We start from the raw sequence: 24758 nt of genomic DNA, 5'->3' as shown, positions 1-24758 counted from the left end.
ACAGGTAATTAGATGTCAGCTCAACTCCCTGGAGGTGTTAGGACAAGTGGAAAACTTCATTCCAATGGCAAATTTCTCCAACTGACAGAGATGATTATTCCAATTACAAAAGGATTTTAAAAAATTGCTAACATACTCCCTAAAAAAATTACAAGAGCTTCCATCTTACCTGAAGCAATCACTGTGCTGGCCCAGAGGGTGTTTTCTATGCTTAAGCTTTCATTCACTGGAGGATCGCTGTCCTCCTACAACAGACACACATGAATAAAAATAATTCAAACAACTTATTCGATCTGTATGTGAACCGGAGAGAAATCCTGCAATGTGATCAGCCTTGTTAGACAATAAATACAGGCATCTCATTTCTACAAGCTGGAAGGATGCAGAAGTCTATACTTTTACCTCCTCTGACCTTTCCTGCTCAAGCCCCCTACAAGTTAGGCATGGAATGAGGGGCTTCTTTTATAAATATTTGACAATGATATGACATCTTCTATTGCGCCATGTGGATTAACAGCCCCCAGGACCACACCATCAGTGAATATGCTTTCCATCAACAGCATCCACTCATGAAAATTCTTGACAATTTGCTGTGCGTCTCATCGTAAACTATCAGCATAATTTCACCTCCCATTTAAATCCCTCAAAAATGCTTGGAAAGCATCATAAATAATATGTCAATCAATGAGTAAGCAAGATTTGGTGTAATTTTTTTCGTGCATTGGGAGATGAAGTCTAAAGTACTTTGCCTTTAAAGAATGCTGGGTAAACGAACACCTACAAAGAGTTCTACAAATTTCCTCAACTCTGCAGCTCTGACTTTTCCCTCTATATAATATACATCCCTCAGATAAAATTTCCAGATGCATTCCTCTGGAAGGAGAAGAGCCACCAGTGCAGAGCTTGGACATTTGAGAGCTCATTTTCTGCCTTCATGCAGCTCTGAATGGATAGCTGTTTCATCTTTTACAGCTTGTGCAGTGAGCAAGTTCTTCTTAATAGGAGAACTTGGTATTCAGCCACCATGTTTGACGCCAATGAGCACATCTACTATCATCTGAATAAAGGCCTCTGCTCTGCACAGCTTGCGTCTTTTTATGCCAAACCTACTATGAGCTATAAAGTTTTCATTTTCTTTTTCTGGAGTTGGGGGGAGCAGAAGGAAGGGAGGATTGTTAAATTTTATAGATGAATTATACTTTTTAACTTTAGCATATTTGGACAGGGGATAGCAACACGTCAGTGCTTCTCCAGAAGAAATATGAAAGTCTGCAGAAACTATTTAAAAGGTCTATGCATGGCATACACTTCTATACACTGCTTAAGAAGGGCTGGTCAATACTTACTCTGGTAAAGGTCCCCACAAAATTGTGTATGTCAATATTAGGTTCTTCTGCATAAATGTAGGATCGAATTTGAAGAAGGTCCTATACAGAATGGAAATGTTGTAGCAGAAGGTTAAAAGATGGATAGTTCAACGCAATACACACTTTTAAAGCCTCTACAATTGACAACCATTTCTTTAAATAAATTAACATGGAAGAGTTGAAGTAATGATATGATAAAAATCTCTGATGTAGAAAGAACAAAATCATTAGAAAAGCTTCTCGAGAATGGCAGTGTCAGCAAAGAAACTGTTGGATGTTACTTGATGGTTAGTGCATCATGAGGGAAGTATCAGGCTGAATAATTAGGACAATGTATAATATTTCTAATAGACTGTGGAATGGTCTGCCATTGGAAACAATGAAAGGCTTTGGACATTTAGGTCAAGACATTAGCATGTGCAATAGGGAACAATTCTACAGTAGCAAGAAGGCAGAAATGCTAATATTGCAAGCCATTTTCCCTGCTAATGTCTAGGGTTATATAAAATCACTGCTAAAGAACTTTCATACTTCTATGCAGGGTTTTGTATATTTAAACATTAAATGTAAACATATTTATTATATGTCGAATACTGTAAAACAGATGTTCTCAGATCCTTTCTTTTTTAAACATAAACTGTACTATAGCTACAGTTTAGGATACCGGGAGATCCACAGTGGTTGACGAAGGCAATATGTTTACTTCAGATGATGAAGAGGCACAACTGATTAAAGCTTTCCTTTCTTGAAGGCAAGCAATGATTGCAGTGGAAGCTAATATTCTGTTTCAAGGAAAAACACAAGTTTTGCTCTTGGAATATAATGAAGTTCAATTAATGTAAAGAAAGCCATATGAAAAAGCAGAAAGTAAAATCATCAAGGGAATGGACCTTTTGTGTAGTAAAATATTGGTAGATATCCTCCATTTATACTATGAAAAGTCCATTAGTCACCTCCCATTTCAAGGTGTTACTCTGGACAGTAGCTAAGCAGCAGCAAGGGCATGTCTACATAGCAGTGACTGTGTTGTATTAGAGAGATGGGTAAAATAGCTTCGATCTAATTACAGCAATGTGGGCCAACAAGGTTCAATTAGCCCACCCTGAGTGCCATGCTGCCACAGCTAGACTGCAAGCTTAGTGTAGACATATCCCAAAGTCTGTCAGAGCTTTCTGTCATTGCAACACCTAAACATTTGTCAAGTAAATTGCATCTATTTGGTATAGTCCCTAATGAACTTCAGGGAGCTGTCTGCTTGTCTCCTCTCCTTGAGGAAAGGAAGCTGTAATTGTGATTGAAGAATTTTTTTTTAAATCAAATGCCATTCCCCTTTAGCAACCTAACTAGCTTTAACACTTCCCAAAGCATGTTGAGAACACCTTATACAGCACAAGAGGTTAGTGCACCTGTAAGATTTAATTATGTCTCATGGGATACACTTAAACTATAGATCGGAGAGCTAAAAGAAACATATTTCAGATAAGGAACTGGCATGCAGCTCATATCAACTCCATCTTTATACAGTACCATTTCGTAGTCTTTACGACAAAACCGCTGCTTTTTGTTCCTTATAACCTAGTTTCTCAGGTTTTTCAAAAATCTCAAGCAATAACTAGTTTCAAATGAGAACCAGGTAATAAAAATAACATGCACCCAAAACATCTCAATATGTTTTTGAGAATAATGGATTATTTTAGTGCCATTTGGATGATCAAATGTGCATATAATTTTTTGAAGTCTTCATCTTTGAGTCTGTCTATATGTTGGTAGCAATGGACAACCCATTCAACCACTGACCTGATTCAGAAATGGAAGTTGGTCTATAAGGTAGCTCCAGTCTCATCCCCACCACCTCTTCTCAGGCCTTCTAAGGAACTAGGGCTTGAGAGTGGGTATCGGGGACAAGCCCAGAGAAACTTCACAGGCAAACTTTCAGGTCTGGAGCAAGTCAGCCTGGCATGTTATTATTGGCGCACTAGTTATTATTCCATCTTCTGTAAAAAACCATTTCCCCCTCTTTTGGCAGATTAGCTATTCTTTCAAACTTGCAAGGCAATAAAAAAAAAATATTTTGCTAGAAAGCTGCTTACAGAAGCTGTTGGTAATCTCTGTGTGCAGGTAACTGGCAAACGTAATTTCCAGTCTGTCTCACCGTCCAGCTGATCAGTGCGAAGGAAGCAGGATCCTGTGGATTTTCAATACGAGTTAATAATCTTCCTACTTCCACTTCAGGTACATTGGGTGTGCCGTCTACATGTTCATTAATGTGCAGTGGTTACTGCGCATATATTTAGTACTTAGTTATACAAGTACTAAATATATGCACAGTAACTGCATAACTGTATAACCAAGTACTAAATATATGTGAATGCTAGTACTAACACCAGTGAATGCCTTTTTAGTGACGCTATTGTGCAGTAGCCTAATAATACTGTGCAGTAGTGTATTAGCACTGGCTGGGCTGTGATGTGCTACTGCACAGTGTTATTAGGCTACTGCACAGTTCATGTCTCATGTAGATGTGCCCAGGGTAGTTCTTTCAGGTATAGCGCATTTCATCCAAATTTCTCTGTAAATGTAATTCAATAGCTATTCCCATAGGAAGAAAAGGTTCTTGAGATTCCTCCTATGTTTGTTTTTGGTAACTTATATCCCCTAGTTTTTATCACTCCTAGGCTCTGTAAATAACTGATTTTTGGGGTTCAGAATAACCCTTTTGCCCAATCACCACTGGCTATGGCACTCACTGGGCACATTTACACGTACAATTAGTGCAAAGCAATAAACTCTGGAGTTTATTGCTCCATAGTTTATAGCTCCTGGGCATGCTGTTTGAACATGTGCACTCTGGAGTTTACCGCCATTTGGATGTGCTCCTGGGACTGCAGCACACTGAGCCAAGTCGGAGTAGCTCCAGCTGGCAGGAGGTTGGGGGTCGGCCTGCCAGGCCGGGGCTGCTCCCCCCCAGTTCAAAGTGCTGTGCTGTGAAGAGGCTGGCAGGGGCATGAGGGTGGTTCCAGTGCAGGGCTAGCCAGCAGGCAGCCTCCACACTGAAGCACCCTATGCCTAAGCCAGCTGGGGTAGCATCTACACATGCAGTACTGCAGTTTTTTTACTGTTCCCTTACTATCCTGCTGAGGAGTAAATTAGCTTACTCCAGCCTAATAGGGGTGCATGTGTAGACACCGAGACATTTACTGCACAGCTAATTAGTCTACTGTGCAGCAAATGTCTTGTGTAGATGCACCCACTAAGAATTTGATTCTCTCCTCTTTCTGAGGAGGTTTGAACCACATCTACTAGTTCCCCTAGAAATGCTCTAGCAATGTATAGTTTGGAGCTGGCATCTTTCAACCTCTCCTGTTGACTCCATTTTATTTCATATCAAATAGAAGGAAAATGACTTTATATACTTCAGTGGTTGAGGAATCCATGAATATGAAAAAAGTTAAATAGATCATTTTCAGATACTAAAATACATGACTGTAGGTCGGACATTTGGATAGTGCTGGATAACAGGTGAGAAATAACAACCTTAACATTATAAAGACTGTTTTGAGTTTGTTCACAATTTCTATGGATACAAATTAAAAGGAATATGACCTCATTAAGATGATAGTGCTGCAGGCAGCTGCTCACTTGATAAACCACTACAGGCGCAATGGTTTCTGAAACATGGAAGCTATGCGTGTCTACCCCTTTGGTACTACAGAACACAGTAACCTTCTACATCATGTCCTTAAGATATACTCAGACTATTTTCTGAATCTTCATAATATAGTTTTCTAAAAACTCTGTCAAACATTTACCTATTCTCTTGCAAAGCATCCCAAGGTTCACTAGGACAAAGCTGAATGCTGTTCTGACCATTTCTCTCCTCTCTCCATGTAAAACAGGCAACTGTGTGAGTTTTCTTAACTGCACCTCAACTTGGGTTCAACTATCTATATCCTTTAATCATCAAAAATTATCAGAACACTACAAAAAAAAGACAGCTCAAAGTGTTTGGATTTGTCCGTTTTCCTAACACAAAAGTTTTATCTATTTCTGTTGCATTTTCAGATGATTATTTTTTCTAAATAACCAGCAAAAGGTTAATGGCTATTTTCACAATTGGTTCCAGATGTTTACCATTCTTTTCTGACGTCCTCAGGAAGATCATGTCAGCAGGGACTCGCTGATTCTGTTACGAAAAGAAAGGCCATTATTGTGTATACACTGATGCATACATAGGCAACCCCCACAATCCTCAGCAGTGATGTGGCAGAAAAATAACAGCTTTCAAAAAAAAAAAAAAAAAAAAAAAAAAAAAAAGGTTTTGGTCTTCGAGAATCTGGTGATCAGGACTGATTTTGTTTCAAAGCCTAAAAAACTAACTTTACCGCAAAAAGGCAGATTCATATGCTTTCTGTTGCACAAATTCTGATAGCCCTTTCTCTGTAGCAGCTCTCTCTGTATTAAAATAGTGACAGACATTGCACAGAGATAGAAAGCAAGTCTGTGAAAACCATCTTCTTAACAAAGGAGCGCTAGCTGAGGGTCATTTGAAAACATATCAAAATACATAGCGCATCCTTTCAAATCCAGATACCTATAACATTACAGGAGAGAGATTTCTTATAGGAATAATACTGTGTTCCTTCAGAAAGGAAAACTTTTTTAAAATAAGCATTTATTCTAAATATAGTCCCCATCCAGTAATTTACTCAAATTCAATTAAAATGAATTGAAAGCTATTATATGCATCATACAGAAGCTGTATCCCTGTAGAGTGTGTCATTATTTGATGCTTTATTTTTTTCAGATTGAAAGCCAGAATTTTGGATGATTCTTAAATTCAGAGGTGCCTTACATAGTAAGGAACATATTATATTGGCACATACAAGCCTGCACATGGGCAGCTGTGTCCTTATGTGTCCAAAAATACAATTGAGTGCAAAAAATGGATTTGTAAATGCAAACAATTTGACCTACTTGTTCGGATGCACAGAGGCAGGGCCATTTGGCCCTTTTATCTTGGCATGCAGAGGTATGTAGGAAATTCAGATCATAGGCTTCCATACAGAGATTTAGCGTTAAGACTTTACCATGACTATTTAATGCAATAGAAAATTATAGAAAAAAGGATATTACTAGGAAAGGTGATTCAAGATCATTAATATCCAGCACTCAGTACTATTTAGTCTACTGTAAAACGCAAGTGGCATGATATTTCAGAATCATATTTCACCGAGTGTGAAGGAGTACTTCACAAACAAAACCTTTTATATTATCTATATGTGCATATACACACCCACACCCATCCCTACGAACCTTTTCAACAATGACAAGGTCCCCTACTTGGATATTAGAACTCTTCACCTTCACGGTTCCTGCAGAGGTACAATAAATACCATGTCAGTTGTAAACGTTCCAGCAAAATTACGATAAAACATACAGAAAAGTAGGGTCTCCGCCTACACTGGAAGTCCAAAAAGCTATGCTGGGAACTACATATAAGTTACTTTAAACATCATTTTGGAGACAGTCAAGAACAACACTAATGCAAAAGGACAATGGATCATGTCCCTACACAGTAGCGGATCCATACTACTGCTGCCTAGTGCTGTAGGTGGGAGATGCCCGTGTTTTACAAATCGAAGTGCTAGGTTTTCTCTCCTGGGGTTTCAAGCCACTAAACTGATATATTGTGCTTACAATCCAAGATTTTTAACAATAATTTCATAGGTAGCCTCTAATAGGAGCATGCTAACATTTATTCTGTCTCAGTGGCCAGGCATTTTACCAGTTTCTTTAAAATAGAGGATTAATTGAACAATTGGCTAGTAACTTAAAATTATTAGCCAGCTCTAGATTTGGTTTCTTACGGTGACTAGTGATTTATTATCTGTTAATTTAAACTCTGCCTTTATGCGCCTGCCTGCTATACCTTAACAAAAGCTTCTTTGGTTGGTTGCGGTTTGGATGGAAGTGGCAAAGTCTTGTGGGAGTTCATGCCAGGCAGGACCCCGGTACCAACAAGGCTCCTACTGTACCTTGTAATTCATTGGCTAGCGGGCTTGTTGCAAGCTCGGGGAAAAGGAGAAAGGGGTGTGCTGGGGGGGCGGGTTGGAGAGGAGGGAAAGGAAATTAGCAAAAAGCCCAAAGGTCACAGGGATTTTACTACTGGCAGTCCCTTCATTAGCATCCCTCTCAGGATATGCTTCAGTGTTTCTGCTCCAAATTAACAATGAAAGCCATTCTAAGCTCCCAGGCAGCCTGCTGCTCTGGTGAGACACAGTGTGCTTAACAACATGCCTCATCACTGCTGCTAATAAATGCAGACTTCCTCGCATGCTGTAATTATTGCTACAAATTATAAGCAGTCATGGCCCATTTCAAAAATATCTCATAGGTCTTCACAGGCCTGGGTTTTTGGCTTGTGAAATGTTAGTTAAGTAGAGGAAATAAAGCGTATGCTGGGCAAAAGAAGTCTTTGAATTCACAGCCAGGGGCACAAGCAGCGTACTGGGGATTAGACTCTATGACATGCCACTGAGAGATTTGCAGAGAAAACTGCACTCCTGAACAACATCACTCACTGTGTACCATCTGTGGAGTCTATCATATTAGGACATTAAAAAGGTCTCTTGCTTCCTTCCTTATATTGTCATTCATGGTATAACAGCAAACACTGGTGAATACTCTACCATACAAGGAAGGAAGCTCTGAGAACTTCCTCCCCCATGGTCACAAAAGTTCCTAAACCCTGGTACAAAAAGCACTTGGTTGGAGATGTGAATTTCACTTAAGACTATTCAAAATTGGTTTACATTATTTCTCTAGTATGCTTTTGATGTGAGCCCCAGGGATATTAGGTGACCACTGGTAGGAGGATTTATGACCTACAAGATTACTAATGAGAAAGTGTCAGTGAGACAGGCTATTTAAAAATAAATAGACCTTAGGAAAAAGATTGAACACCACAGTAGACCATCATCTTGTCCCATTCATCTTTACCATGTGCAGAAAAAATCTTTATGGATCTTTCTATGCCAGCATCTGGGAAAGACCATTCTCCACTACAAGCCATTTCAAATCAGAAATAATGAGAAGTGCACACAGGAGGCCCAATAAGCATCTCAGTATTGGCACTTGCAACGTAAAAAAAAAAAGACAGGTCACATTATTTTTCTAATCAATATGCTCTTTCCAAGGATGCCTGTTGTCTAAGAGAGATCCACACCCCTTTTAACAAGTAAATCTAATTTTGCAGTGCCAGCCAAATTCATGGCCCCTCATGGATGACATCTTTGTAGTAAGCACCATATGTCTCACTAAGAAGCCAAGACCAGATGTTTCCTTTGACTCAAGACTCGCATAAAGCCATTTATTAAAATTAGTTTTATTTTGATCTTGGGAATTCTGTAGGTTTTTTAAAGGAATTAGCTAACGAAATATTGGAATTTTCATGTAAATTTAAGCAAATACCCAATAACAATTCTCAACATGATTATAAAAATTAGTAAGATATTTTGTATATAATATATGTGCCAGGGGTTTTTTCCAAGTGGTCCAGTTTTAACAAGGATAACAATATTTTAAAATGTCAGTTGTTAAATCTACTTTTTCAGAAGTTAATTAGAATGTACTTCGATAATTAACACTGAATGCGGAGTTCAGATCTCAAAAATCCTGTTCCATTTAGTCACATTATCCAAGTTTAAAATGTTGAGGATTTATTTTTTAAACAATATAGGTTTCATTCTTAATTTGTGCAATGGGATTTCTTCAAATTTTCTAAAGGAAAGAAAAGAAACTTCTATGCCTTTTTTGTACGTGCAAACAAAAATCCCTGCCTAGAGGTCTCAGTTTCAGCTATTCATGTGCTCTGAAAGTGCCTGTTCGGGTCATACGGAGACAAAAAAAAATGTGCACACTAGCATGGAAATGGTTCACACTGACATGCAACCATGGGCTTTTGAATTTCCACCAGATCCCCAGCATGATGAACACGCCATTATGCAGACAATTTAAAGTGTCAAATACATGAGCAAAGGGAAATGCCTCCTACCATATAAGGGCCTAAACAGAGATTTCATGTGGGATTTGCACAGTCTTTATCATGGCAGGGATCAAAACACAATTCACTCAGAATTAAAAGGTGAAGCTGAATGTTTACAAAAACAAGTCAAACCCATCCGAAAATCAGAAATAGGTTGTTTTGATCCATTTTGCTGCGCTCCTAGTTTATACTGTGCAAGCAGTGGAGCAGGGCACAGAGGGTTTGGGAAAATATTGTTTTTGTACGGCTGGTAAATGCTGATGATCTGTATCTGAAGGAGCACCCCCTCAGTAGGAGGTCTCTTCACATTTCTTACTTTTTGTGTAGTTTCCCTCTATTATGCTCTGTTACCCAGGGGGAAAGAAAAAGAGAAGAAAAAACAACCCTGGAATTTGCAAGCAAAGTCCTAGCTCTCTATCAAGCAGAAACCCAGCCTGCAGACTTTGTAACACAAGGGGTCTTGTACATTTATGAATAGAGGACTGAAATTTGATTATTTTTAATTACAATCCAAACAACTGCCTCCAAATAAAGAGCATCCTGTAAAAATACGTCCTAGCAAATTGTGAACTCTAAACTCCAATTTGCAGAGTATATCAAAAAGTTAACATCAGCAATCCATTAAAAAAATAAAAAAAGGCAAATCAGGCTCAAAGCTTATTATTATTATGCCAAATAAAAGGTTCATTTGGTAAAACAGTCACTATTTTATCTCACCTTTCTTCAGCAATCTCTAACGTGACTTTGGCTATTTACGTTAAATAGACAAAGCGATCTAAAAATGATTCCCTTTTGTTCACTATAAAGGGAACAGCTGAATCTAAAGACCTTCACTAAAACAGCGCTAGACAACTGGTAAAACAAGAGGAAAGCTTGAAAGCCCAAATTACGAAACAGCAGAGAGTTTGTATTCGAACAAATTGGAGTGCCGTCTGCTTAGCTTGATGAAAGAACTTGTGTTATAGAGGTGCATTAACAAGAGATTATTTAACTGAGCAGTAAATCTGCATCTCTGTAGTGATGCAACTGGCAAGAAAGCAAAGCAGGAGAAAGATGCACAGCAAAGACAGGAAGATCCCGACTCCCATGAAGTCATTTAAGCTTGTTTAAATCCATCCCTTCTCAGAAAAGCACATAAGCATGCGCTGAAATCTCTACTTGAATTGGAAATGAGCAAGCACTTAATTCCTTGGAATTGTACAGAGGGGCTGCTGTTTGGAAAAAGAAAAATAATAAGTTATCTAGCAATTTTTGTGATGATTTAGAAAAATATTCTACAGCAAAAGTAAGATGAGTCAGCAAAAGGTTGTAGTTAGCTATTAGATCTGCCATAGCTGTTCTTCAAAAACAAAAGAGCAATTTTACTTCTTCTACTTTATCCTTCCCCACTGCCATCTATCAGGGAAAATTTCCCCTAATTGCAAATTTTTATAATGACTTTTTAGAAAACAGGCACACTCTCCTGCACTGTCCTTTTAAATATGTTTCTACCTTTATTTGGATTGTGATAATACCTCATGCCAGTCATGGTCCATAGTACCCTGGGTGCAAGGTACTACCTATACCCAAAAGGCATTGCTTCTCTAAATATAGCTTACAACCTGAAGAGCTGTGGTTCTGGTGGTTAAAACTGCATTTAGCGAATGGCAAAAAAGAGATTATCACTGGTGACATCTATATACTTATGAACTATTTTTTGAAGTGCTAAGCCTGTAGTCAACAGGAGTGAGGACACTCCAGCACCTCTGACAGCCAAGCCCTCAAAAAGTTGCTGGCTTTCACATGCAGAGCAAGATGGTTAAATTAACTCTATGCCAAAATTGCTATGCAAATGCTTTTTAAAAAGTTTAGCTAATCACCCCTGATGCACTTGTCTTACTGGTAAATCTTCTAATAAATCATTTCCTGGTTCTTTTCCCTACAATCTGATCTCACTAGACCACTGTAGCATCTCATTATTATCTCAGCAAATGCATTAAAAAAGAAGAATGAAAAGGCTTAGGTTTTATGCTAGTGCGCAGCTGCCAACCCCACTCAGTTTCTTCAAGAAGTTAGTGAAGTTAAAGGGGGTGGGGGAAGAATCATTCATGGGAAATGTAATTGCAATATGAAAAGAACTAAGGAAAGGTCGGACCCCTTATAGATCAATGAATAGAATCCAGAAGGCAACTCCTTTATACCTTTAAATAGATGTAGCACACCCCTCTCTGATGGGGCTTTTGTTGGTTGCCAAGCACTTTAAATGTTGTAGTAAGAACATGTTATTAAAAGGGGATTTAATATTCAGCAACTCCAATTCCCTAGTCCAGAAAAGCCTCATAATTCCTGGCATGTAAAATATACACAACCTTAAGCAATTCCAATGAAAAGAAAGCTTGCACTCAAACTAGCAAAATGTTTAAAGCCTGAACCAAATGGCAGACCTTTTTTTCTTTCTTTTTAATATTATCCTTCTCACTATGTCTTCAAATTGAAGTACTATAGACCTTGAAGACTGATGCTCAGTAAGAAGAGAAGCCAGCTAAATTTCAATTTCCATTAAAAAAATATCCCCTGGCCTCACTGATATTATCAAGGCATTAACAGAAACTCCATGTTTAAGGATAGAGCTCTTTACTTAAAGTAGCATTTAAAGTGTGTTTGTTAAGCATAATATTAAACAGTGATCATATTAAAAAATCACCACCATCACTGATGCCTAAAGTACAGTTCAATTTTTTTTGAAAGTTTTAAATGAAACTATTGTATCTTACGAGTCTAGAAATGTCTACTTTAAAAAAAAAAATCTTTCCTTATAAAAGATGTATGTCCTTATGACATAAAACTCATTACTTCAAAATTTGAGGGAAGGCTAGCTAAACAAGGTATACTGTATTAAAATTTTGAAAGTTATAAGCAACAAACCTAATAAATGTTTCTACTGTTGTCAGGAAAACCAGCTGAGGAAATAGCAATTGAATGCTAATGTGTACTTTTTTGTGACAAAGTACTGTTGTGTAATATTTTCATACGTGAGCAATTTTGGCAAACAAGGTTGGGCAGTAGTGGTGCTGATAAATACCCTGGAAGAGGAGCTGGCCTAACAGAACTCAGTGGATGTTTCATTCTGCTTTTCAAGAACAAGGTGTTTATTATATTCAGGGCTGTGCTGTATGAAAGAACACACAAAAATGGATTTTTTTTCTGGCTTGGTGTCCAAAAGATTTTTTTTTTTTTTTTTACCTAAACAATGATTCTGAAAAATAAATATGAAATAAAATCCTAAATTAAACACTGGTTCAAAGTGGAAAGTTAAAATTATTTTTGACGTATCAAAAATGAGATGTTTGATTTTTTGGAACATTCTCTCATTAATTTTAATCTACCCGATCCTACACATCTCTGCAAATAAAACTTTTTACCAGGAGTCATCCAGGCCTATAGCCTTGGTATTTAGAGTGGTTCAGTTCAGATGGCCTTGGTAATCCAGAATTTACATTTTTTATATCAGTATAGTCATCAACTATTTATGTATTCTCAGTTGTAGCAATGGAAATCTATATCTTTTACCATTTTAACTCCTTTTGGCCATGTGGTACCCAGTAAATATTTAAACCAAGCTATAAAGGGCTAATGATTATTTACGTAAATCATGTTCACTGCCAATCTGCCGTAGGGTTTTTGTTTTTCAGAAGAGCTTATTAATAGCACCGTATTTTATATGCTACAATTGTACAAATTAATGGCAGTGTATTTTGCATGAGGATTGTTTACTTCAGCACCCTTAAGTCAAAATTAAATATTGCATATAGGAAACGTCACAATATAACATGTGTTTTTTACATAGATGGGAAAGTAATGCCACATACCTGGAAAACAAAAGTATTATTGAAATACTGGTGCATGGCTACTTAGGAGAAACCACATACATGGTTTTAAACCACAACATCATATCTGCCACATCTCTAGTCTCATCTTCATTCCTACTACATGACTTCTTGCACTTAAGTCACTTAGAGACTGGGGATGGAGGGGAAGACGGAAATCCATTTCCCCTTCTATAACACTTCCCCCACAAGGACATTCACCGCTAATTCTCCAAGTAATGGATCTATGTGAGCAAAGGCAAAGGATTCTGGGCTTTTTGGTTTTTTTAAACAAAACCCAATTCCAGGCTAATTCAGATTCAGACCTAATTCCATTTCCTCCAACACATCCAGTGTACTGGAAAGGGACAAGAACATGGAGCAGAAGGCTCTGGTATGAGCTATGGTTTAGGCTGGGGGTTGGCAACCTTCTGCCACTGCGGGCCACTGCTTGCAACCCAGGCTGTACCCAGGCAGCCCCCACTGGCAACCGGCAGGTGCTATTAAGGGAGTTCGTAGATGCAGGCACTAGGACCCCAGGGATGCTTCCTTTGTTGCAGCAGTGAGCGTGAACTGAACCTGGCAGGCAATAGGGGCATTTATTTTGTATACATGCTTGCGCTGCAGCACCAGGCACTTCCGGCATGGGCGCATGCATTTGTATAAATGGTGAAATGCGCATCAGCGCTGAGAAAATGGCAGCAGCGTGCTTTTGAACTAAAACACGTCAAAGGTGTTAGTTCAAAAGCATGCCGCTGCTATTTTCTCAGCACTGATGAGCATTTGGCCATTTATACGAATGCATGCAATGCACTGCCGGGCACATCAGCCCACATGTGGAGCAGGCTCTGCTCCAGCACATTAGAGCAGACAAGCGTATGTGTATAAATACCCTAGGACTACGGAAATGCTTCCTCTGCTGCTCGGGCTGGAATATGATGCCAATTCCCTGAGCTACCAGGGGCTAGATGTAGTTTCATCACAGGTGGATCCAGCCCATTGGCTTTAGGTTGCCAACCCCTGACTTAAGCCTAAAATGTTATACCGCTGTGTGCTCTTCTCCAAGAACTTATCTGGAGAGACCTGTCTATGCATAAATATACATTTTAAACCATGAGAAGGAACTTTATTTATCATTCAGCTTATCCAGCACCAAAAACACTGTCACACATGCTAATCTCAACAGTAGTGAGATTCTGACCACTCCAGCTGCATGTACTGTGCTCTCGAGTATTTCAAAATAATTAGCCCATGCACATTTGCTCTCAATTTACTTCCTGGGGAAACACTTGAGTAGAAGCAGCTTCAATTGCAGTTATGCAAGAAGCTATCTGCAAGTTCACCAAGACCTGCAGATGCCTTGCCAGTGCCAGAAGCAACCAAGTGGCTGTTAAGCCACGTGCCTCCGTGCCTGTAAACCCCACCACTCTTTGAACTCTGCTTCTCTGATTATCAGTAACATTTGATTGAATTGCAACCCCTGAGGCTCCAGCAGTCAGCTACAGGATGCAGCGGACGAGGTAGAGAGCTGGAGCCAAAGAGCTGACCTCTTGCTGTGAGCTTGCTGTAGATCTGGGAGTTTACTTCCTTGTCGCGCATGTAACATCTGATCTCCTCCACTGCTTCTCGGATGATGGTAACCGCAAGAACAAACCCCTAAAAATGCCGAATGGAGAAAAAAAAAGCCAGAAAATACCATCTGTCACGGATCAGAACAACACATGATAACTAGCAATAGCCATTCCTATATTCTGCATTTTAATCTTGCTTACCTGACCCTTTATTGGTTAATTACTATGATGATGGGTGGCATCTAGAATCCAAATAGCAAGCTAACAAACTGGCATTTTGAAAATGTATCTTTTAGTGACAACACTTGCCTCTGATGCTTGCCAAACCCCTCACAAATACCATGATTTATCCTTGCAGTGCTCCTGTGAGATGGCAAAATGGTATTTCAGCTTGATGGATGAGTAACTGAGGTAAAGAGTTGAAGAAGTGATTCAATCACACAGGAAGACAAATACACAAGAGAACCTCCCAAACTAGGGCACAAAACCAAAGATGAGTACCTAGCTTGGGCCCTAATCATACAAATCCGCATATATGACTAACTCTGCTCCCATGAGTTATCTTTTGAAACCAGTGGGGCTGTTTCAGCAGCAAAGTTCAGTAAGTTCATAGGTATTTCTAGGATTGGGAGTTCAACCCTGCTCTTCTATTTACTTCATTAAAATGTTCAGTTTCCTGCTGTATGGGAAATAGACATCATACTCTTAGCATTACGTCTCTAAAAATAGGTAGAGCTCAAACAAGGCAATTATCTGTGGAGCCAATATTACAAAGTCATTTTACACAAGGTATTCAGCTCCTATCGACTAGATGGCTGAACCTTAAACACCAACTAAACTGAGCTGTGTACATTTTGCTTTATGTACAGACATTTTTTTGAGAAAAATTTGTAACCAGTTAAGGGGTATCTTGTCCATCAGTGCATTTATTAGTTTTTCAAGCAAATTTAGAGTGAAAACAAACAAAAGAAACCCCCAGAGAATATAAACAAATGAAACCAAAGATAGATGTATGAAAAAGAATGCAGGAAATGAAGTACAATTTTTTTTTTCCAAACTCACTAACGTAACCGCAATGCCCAACTCGCTCTAGGCCCGTGGTTCTCAACCTCATTGGGATCCGATTTTCAGAAAATGTTGATCACCTGCTCCCTGGAAATCATAATGCTTTAAGGCAGGCGTGTCAAAGACAGGCCCATGAGCTGGATCAGGCTTGCAGAGCCTCATTACCCAGCACCCAGTGCTGCCTCTGGGCCTGGAGTTGAGCCACAGCCATGCTGCACATGGCACCTGCGCCACATGTGCTATCTGTGCAGAGCCAGTCTAGGATGCACGTCACGCAGTCCTGCTCCAGCCAGCCCAGGAGGCATGCTGCATGCAATCCTTGCTGGGAAGTATGCCCTGCTCTAGATGCAGGTGCTCTGGGCAGCAGGGGGCCTGCCCTAGCCAATCCAGGACCCATGTGCAACATGCGTCCCAGACTGGTACCCATATGGATGCTGCATGCACCGCATTCCCAGAATAACCAGAGTGAATGCCTTTGCCCAATCTGGCCTGCGGAGTTGACTGTGCATTATTCATCCGACCCGCAGAGCCAGTTGAGTTCAACAACATTGCTTTATGTCATCTTGACCTGGGTACGCAAAACCCGAGGCCCATAATACTAGCTAATCATTTGGGAAATTGCAACCAATCACTCTATTATTTTATAGTGAAGAAATGAGTGAAAGCTAAGAGCTGGCATTTTCACCCTTACACTTTTTCCTTTCCAAGAATGTGTGTTTTTAGCAGAGATTAAGAGCAGAAGAGACATCAAAGTTAGTAGGCTAACACAGAATTTGTTAATGTTAATGAAATCCTGCACCCTGTAAAAATGGTCATTTTTTTTTCTGCACACAAGCTAATTTTTCTGACAATAGAATACCAAGAAGATTACTGGCCTAAGATAGACTGTTCTTAACCTCTAGGCTTTTTTTCTTTTTTCTCCCCCTTTTTTTTTTGACCATGAGGTAGAACAAGTCCAAAAACATTTTGGAAAACAACAACAAAAAGTAATTTTTTGCAAGAAGAAAAAAAGTGTTTTAACAAAAAATCCTACCAAATTTTGCCATGGGGAGAAGAGGGATGATCAAATATACAAATGACCTAGGGTATTTTCTCATTTTGCCTTCCATACATCCAAAAAGTACAACTAAATGGGACTGATGTTCTTCCATCTAGGAAGACTATACCCTAAAGACTTCAAGCTCCTTTAGATATACAAATGTGTCAGAATAAAATTCATAATGGAGAAGCTAAAAAGTCATTAATATACATAATCTTTTAGAGGGCCATTTCACTCCTAAAGGGTATGTTCACTACTTCATAATTTGGGCCACTGAGAAAGACATCAATCGTGTAACTGAGAAACAAAAAAACCCTAACAACTTCTCCAAGAATTAAAATTTGTATTTCTTGTGTTCAGCTTCAAACTTCTAGCTGCTTTAAAAAAGAAAAAAAGAAAGAAAAAAAATTAAAATAAAAGAAAGGAATAGAGTCTGTGCCAATTATTTTGAGCTTATTTTGTGGATCAGTACTTTAAAGAGTTTGGGCATCTGAATTTCAAATAATCATCTAAAAATATTCCCACATGTGCTGCCTCACTATGCCATCATGTATGTCATTCTATACCAAACACTTGTATCAGCAGTCAGTAATGAACAAAGACCTTTCTTATACTAGTCGCTGGCAGCTCATATGCTAAATCCTAATTGCTCATCTGGCTTAGACAAATCACAATTGCCTATATAATTGCAAAAAAAGAGAGAAATTGTTGACAGGGTCTCGTTAAAGTAGCTTGTGACACACATGCTTTCTTAAATGGGGCAAACACAATAACTGTCATGGGTAAATGCCTGAGACTGAATTCAGCGTTATACAGGTTTGAACGCTAGCAGCGTTTTAGCAGTAGACTGCCATACGTCACTCTTCAATTCTGTGATATCAGTTTGCTTTTACTAATAGGGATATCTGTTTACTTTGAGTTTAATGGAAAGCAACTTTCCCCCATTCAGTTGGAGATGGAAAGAATGATTTCCCCTAGTCCCCGTTCCCTGCCCCCACCCCCCAAATCAATTCTCCCAGAGCTTTTACCACCAGTGATTCACAAACAAAAGCCAAGGGCAGTCTTTACACACCCTGCAGGTCTGCTTATAACTTTAAAATGTGGCTTTTGCTTCCTATACAAAGTTACTATAAAGATTTTCTTTAGATGGACACTGCATTCATCCAAGCATTTCTAAAACTTGTTGGAAGAGCCAAAAAACAACAGTTTATTTGCAGCTTCTTTTGAAGGAAAAGGGATGGCTATATGGGCTTGATGCAAATATTGTCTACCATTTTTTTAAATCAAAGTGGAATCGCCAGCTGCGGGAAGCTGGTTGCAGCAGAGGGACATCAGCCTAAATCATTATTTCCATCTTGACTTAAAAGTAGAGAGAAATGGTGGCACATAGATTTATGTGGCTGATACAGCTGCAACTAGCTGAACAGCTGAATTTGCACTTATTGCATGTGTACAGTCATTCACCGAGGTCATTCTGAATAAAAATACTGTGAGGCCTTCACATTGGTTGCCAGACTTCTGTGAGACCCCTACCAATTTTTCTCATGAAATGCTCTCATGCCCCCACACAGATCCTCTGTCTGCATGTTCCACGTTCTGGTAACTGCAGCTTTGAAGAAGACTAGATAGTGCCAGAAAGATATTTATTTTGGTCTTTGTTTTTCCCCTCATTTAACTGAGGGCAGGGCCAGCTGGCTACAATGTCAGTATGTCCAGAAGTTGCATAAGCAAAGAATTCTGTATATGTTAACAATTCAAATGAACAGCGTTGGTTACGGAGTCCTCTGATATTGTAATGTTAAACCTTTACAAACTGAATTCAAAAAGACTGAACAAGGATCTACATCCCAGAATGGTTAGAGAACAGACTTCATAAAAACAAGCTAACACAATCCATTTAAAATGTGGAATTATTAAATCCTAGAGATAAGGCAACAAAGGACATTTTGTAGCCAAACACTGAAACTTCCTTGAATAAATAAACCTTAGATGACCTACCAGGGGAACCCAATACGTGTAAAGTGCAGCAAGCCTCATTTCAGGAACAAATTGAGAGCAGTCCAGAAGCAAAAAGTAAAGATTGAAGAAATACTTGAACTGGTTAAACAGCACCTACAAAAAAAAAAAAAAAAAAAAAGAGAGAAAGGAGATATTAATGGAGAGCTCTAAAGTTATGCATATGAGATGAGACATATTTCTGCTAGCTACTGAAGTGTCTAAATCCTAAATTGCAGCAGCTTTCAAGTAGCTTTGGAAATTATTTTTAAAAGGTCATTTTATGTGCATAGAGTATACACAACTGTGCCTATGCCATACCAGACTCTTCCGTAATTCATCTTTAAGGTGGGTACATGATTTCACCCTTATTTTAAACTTATGACAAACTCCACTTTGAGAAGTGATGGTTCTGTAAACAGCAGTTTACTGCCTACCATTTCCCTTACAAAAAATGTGCAGAAACTTGCATTTGCTTCCCTGGCACTTTCACTCCAACAGCAACCAGTCTACTTCCTCTGTTTAAAAGAAAACTGTCCCTAATGAAAAGACTATATGAATTACAAATTGACCTCTTAAGAGCAGGCCATGCATGGTGTGCAGAGAGAAGCTCAGAAATGTAATACAGAAGTTGCTGTTATGGAGCAGGGCCACCAGTCCTTCTGCCCCTGCAAGGGAGAAATGTGAGCCTATACAGACCACTAGCAAGAAAGGAAGAGAGGAGCATAGCAGAGGAGCATAGCAAACTGATGGCTGGCAGGTGAAGTCCAAAAATTGCTTATCACTTATCACTTAATTAAGTGCTTTCTCCCTATAATATTCAGAGTCTGAATAATTTCTTCAGGTACTGTTCTCATTTATAAAGATTAGATCATCTAAGTCAAGGAACAAAAACTGTACCACGTGACTCGGGTGCTTAATTGCACATGCTATATTCCAAGTGTGATTTGAAAGTTTATTTCCTGTAAGTTTATGTTGGAAGAAAGGATGATATTGGCTTCACGTTCAAAGGCATTCATTAGAAGTCTGTGTATAAATATTTGGGTAAAATCATGTTTGGTTCACAGATAACGTGGGGGTGGTCAAATTATGATTCCTGAGTTTAGCAAGTCAGGAATTCCCCTGATATACCTTATCCACAGTTCAGGGGAAATAAAACTGCCAAATAATCCATAGGGCAGCATCAACATGATCAATGGTGATCCAGTATCATCACTGATTATTTGACTAGTTAGAGAGATATTAAATACTGGGCAGTAGTTTATGAGGTCATCACACACAGGCAAAATATCCACGCAAGAGAACAGCTATCACTGCGCTGCCTATTTATATGGGTCTCTGTGATCCAGACAACCACATGCCTTGTTTGAGAGAACCTAAGGTAAAAAAAAACAGCCTGTATATTTAAAAGCATCAGCAGACACACTGCAGTGCAGCTGATCTACAGACCAGGGGTAGAAGTTAAGGGAGAGGATGAATGGAATAATCAACTCTGGGACTTGGAGTAAATTCTGCCCACAAAGACAGCAGGGTGCAGTTTGCATGGCCATCGATTATACCACCATACAGATTGCAAGTTAGTTTTATACTCAAAATGGATGTTGAAATGAGGACCAAAAGGCATATTTTAAGTAAAAAAACAGGAGCAGGAACAGAATTCTCTACTGTGAATTCAGGTTCTGCATCAATACTTTATAAACCTACCAAAAATGAGGCAAAAGAGTCAGAATGTGGAGACCAGGAGTCCCCTTGGGAATACCTACCCCAGGGAGAAATGTGAAGAAGTTGTATTTTTGATTGTTGATCACATTGCGAGGGTACCGCTGGTCTCTTTTTTCTGGATGGCCGAGCCAAACTGTACGAGGCCTTGGGTCTCTTCTTCCGCAACATCTCAGGCACTCACAACACCTATTGGAAAAACATTTACTTTTCAAGAAACTTTTTCATTTTATCCCTGTCCATGACTCCACCTGCTACATACCCCTTGCCTTCCCTAAGCATGTAGATTGTCTTGTTTTTCTCGAAGTGTCTGAAGCCCCAAACCTCTAAGTATCCCTGCAGATAGTGTTCTGCATTCTCAGTTTTTATTTTAAAAAAATAAATAATCTGGGAATTTTTCAGGGTTTATCATCGAAACATAAAAACTGGGATGAAATTAGGATAAAAGGAAGAAAAGGAAAAAAATCAGTTTAAATTCGGGAAAAATCGGCGATGAGAGAGGGAGGGAATAAGGCTGGGACTAGGGAAAGGGTGGGGGTAGGGGTGGGTGCAGCCTGTTTGACCGCTCCTGGGGCTGCAGAAGGGAGCACATCAGGGGGACCTGTCAGTGGGTGCAGGGGGCACAGGGCGGTGGGGCAGCTCTTGCTGCTATGCACCCCCTGGGAGGGCTGTGGGGCCTGTGCTGGGCTCTTCCTGGGGAGGTGCGTGCCCCTGGAGCAGTGACAGAAAGGACATGGAGCCATGCCTTATTTCCCTGGCTGTGTTTGCACCCCTCCCCCTTGCTGCAGCAGTCTGCTGCCAGGCTGCCTTGGCGTTTGGGGGGAGGGAGGGTGGCGTGCAGCCAGATGTGATGGTGGGGGGATCCAAGCCCGACTCTGGCACCGGCACCTTCCTCCCTACCCCCAGTCACAGCCAGGAGCCCCGTGCCCCCAGGCATCAGCTCCAGCCCTGCAGGCTCATGCAGATAGGCTGGGTGCAGTGCCCACCGCAGGGAGCAGGGCCAGGCTCTTCCACCTGCCTCTCCCCCTGGCAAGGCTCCCAGCTCCCAGCACCCGAGGCAGGGCCAAAGCCAGAGCCACTGGGGTGCAGCTCAGACCTGCCTGCCCTGGGAGTGATTTCCACAGCCCACCTTGCCCCACCCAGGGTCAGAGCCGAGAGCCCAGGTCCCCAGGCAGTGGCTCCAGTCACCCTCTCCTGGCCCCTGTGTGGCCATCGCCACCTCCCAAACAACCCACTCCACATGTGGCCCCCGCCACACCCCCTCGATATCCAGCCAGAAACTTGTGCCACAGATAACCAGTACAGCGGCACTTTTAGCTTACCAGCACCACCAATTTTTCAGTTCAAATCCCTGTTAACTAGCGTGAGTGGGGAATGGGCCATTCCCCACTTGTGCCAGTTAATAGGGATTTGAACTGAAAAATGGGTGTAAATCAGTAAAAATTGAATGACTTAAAAAAAAAAAATCACGGTATTTATTAGTGAAACTCAGTAAAAACTGAAAATGCAGAACACTACCTGTAGAAAAGTGCTAAATAAACCCATGTAAAAGCTACAAACAAAAGGTAAGATTGTTTAATTCTTTGACATCGACCCAGTGATAGTCTATTTAGATTGCAAGCCTTTTGGAGTCGAGACCCTGATTTTTTTATTACTCTAGTAAAACACCTAGCATACTTGAAGTAATGCTGGCCTGACTCAAAGTCTGCCAAAGTCCAGGAAAGAGAATACATGGAGAGGCTTTGGGTCAGAACTTACATAGCTATTACTGCTACTAAAGTATTAATATAAATTAGGGGTGCACCGATAGAGATTTTTGGGGCCGATACCAATAGCCAATTTTAAGGAGGCATATCAGCCGATACCGATCTGATTTCAAATACGCAGCCTGGCAGCTTGAAGAGCTGTGCCCAGCTGGTAAGCCTGTTGTGGTGGAAGGGGAGGAGGGAGGGAAGGGGAATGCGGGGGGCAGATCAAGGCCCCTGAGGTGAGAGAGGAGTGGGGCTGGGGCAAGCACTGCCTAGCTATGGCAGGGCAATGTTCAGGACGGAGCTGTGGCCTGTTCGTGGGGCGCAGGGAGGGGGGAGATGGCTCCCGCCACTGTGCACACCCTGGGAGGACATTGGGGGGGCATGTGCCCCTGGATCTGTGCGGGGTGGGGTAGGGCAGGCTGCAGCTGCAGGCTGTGGATGTGCAGAGGTTGGGCCGGGCTGGGCTACGGCAGCACTTGGAGGGGGCTATAGCAGGGAACTGCAGTAACCCCAAAATTCACTTTAGGCCCCTCCCAGCACCACCACCACCTGCCCTGAGCGCAGCCCCGACCCAACCACCCTCCCCATGTGCTGGGAAGAGCCCAGCGCAGTCTGGGCAGACCCACCCTGCCTACACCCCGCACAGATCTGGGAGCACATGCCCCCCTGTGGTCTCCCAGGGTGCCCACAGTGGCAAAAGCACCCCCACCATCCCCACACCCCCTGGAAAAGCTGCAGGTCCATCCTGTGCCCGCCCCATCCCAGCTGGGCAGCACTTGCCCCAGCCCCACTCCCTCCCTCCCTGTAAGGGCCTTGATCTGCTCCCCCATGACCCTTCCTTCCCTCTCCCCATCCACCACGACAGATTTACCAGGTGCATGCAGCTCTCCAAACTGCTCCTCACCGCCTACATGTTGTGCTACGGCTGCGCGCATGCACAGGCATTTATTGGCCAAATTATCAGCCACATTCGGCCAATTTCTGAAGCAATCAATTTGCTTTATATCAGTGCTGATCCGATATTGGACCAATGTATCAGTGCACCTCTAGTATAAATATTACATCTATGTTCAAAGTGTTATATGGATATTGGTTAATCTCCATTAATACTCTGGCATGGTGACTGAGTGTGTATTATTTTCATTTTACGTGTAGGGAAAACAAAGCACGAAACCACACAGTGAGTTAACCCATCCACACCCCAGTGGTAGAATTTCTCCTAGATTTTTCTGGTCCGGTGAGGGAAGCATGGATTCTTTCCATTCCTAGCTAGTCTCACGTATTACCCCGAGGTGATCACAAGTGGATACAACCTGGAATCTCTTGCCATAAACACATTTCTAGAATTAAAAAATTGTCCCCACCTCTGCACTGATCCAGGATCTGGGCCTCAGCAGTATAAAGCATTTGCATCTGGCTAGAAGGGTTGTTGCTTTTTACTGATTGTCTCACTTTCTGGCTGCTATGCTAAGACATGCCAACAAAGGAGGAAGCGAATTTACTATAAATGGAAGTCTCTGAACAAATGTCCAAAGTAAACAAACTGAAATAAGGATACAAGCTTCCTTCCAAAAATACCGCTCTCCCTTATAAGAATTGTAGCTGAAACTTTAAGAACATAAAAAATAATCAAACAAATGTGAATGTCACTTGATAGTGTCTTTCTACAATGGATGCTCAGCACAGTGTTTGCCTGAAGCATTAATAGTTTGGGGTTATTCTGTGAAAAAATCCCTTTCTTGACAAGATTTTATGTTGCAGTTCTCTGAAAGTTTTATTTTTACAGTAAGATGAAAATAGATATTAAGTTCACAGCCTTCAAGATTTTTTTATGCATGCTCTTACCAACTGTTAGCTTTATTTGCACTTACAGTAAAATTGTGAATTACTTGCTGCTGAGTCAAAGTTATGGGTGCCTTCTGTGCCACTCCAGGGAGGATGAATGGGATAGCCCCAGCTGCACCAGTTGGGCTCTTTTGTTAAGGCTGTGGGAGCTCATCTGTTAGCTCTGGAGATTTTTTTCCCAGTTGTCAAATGCCCAGCTTGACTACCTCCTTGACAAAGGAGGTAGTTTTCAACATGCATAATATTTTAAGTTTTAAGTTTAGGTGCATTTGAATTATGGAAGTCTGGGAAAGGTTTATGAAAGGAAACATTTAGCAATTTAAAATTACTCTGTGAAGAGAACGTGTCCATCTCAGACACAGGATTTTCCTCTCAGAAAACCATTGAAGTTGGCAGCCCATCAAGTTTTGACTTTTTTTACTTAGAAAGCACTCTTTACTTCCTGTTAACACTCTCCTCCTACCAGTCTTTAAAATTATCTAAGGTAAACAGAAAATAAAGATTTCCAGCTGTAGTC

General features: G+C 40.6%; 1 protein-coding gene across 1 annotated transcript in view; it reads right to left on the bottom strand.

Moving 5' to 3' along the window:
- The window catches only part of ATP9A (ATPase phospholipid transporting 9A (putative)), a 94405-nt gene that overhangs the window by 51438 nt on the left and 18209 nt on the right, over positions 1–24758 (bottom strand). The window contains exons 2-9 of the mRNA XM_014609691.3: positions 20690–20834; positions 18930–19043; positions 14804–14912; positions 6681–6739; positions 5499–5550; positions 3458–3552; positions 1347–1427; positions 170–245 (exon numbers count right to left, since the gene is read on the bottom strand). Of these exons, the coding sequence (XP_014465177.1) occupies positions 170–245; positions 1347–1427; positions 3458–3552; positions 5499–5550; positions 6681–6739; positions 14804–14912; positions 18930–19043; positions 20690–20834 (731 nt within the window). The remainder of the gene's footprint in view (positions 1–169; positions 246–1346; positions 1428–3457; positions 3553–5498; positions 5551–6680; positions 6740–14803; positions 14913–18929; positions 19044–20689; positions 20835–24758) is intronic.

The sequence above is a fragment of the Alligator mississippiensis genome, chromosome 9 (assembly GCF_030867095.1).
Source record: "Alligator mississippiensis isolate rAllMis1 chromosome 9, rAllMis1, whole genome shotgun sequence".
Classification (NCBI taxonomy): domain Eukaryota; kingdom Metazoa; phylum Chordata; order Crocodylia; family Alligatoridae; genus Alligator; species Alligator mississippiensis.
The sequence above is the reverse complement of the archived record's forward strand: the minus strand, read 5'-3'. Positions and strand labels throughout refer to the sequence as shown.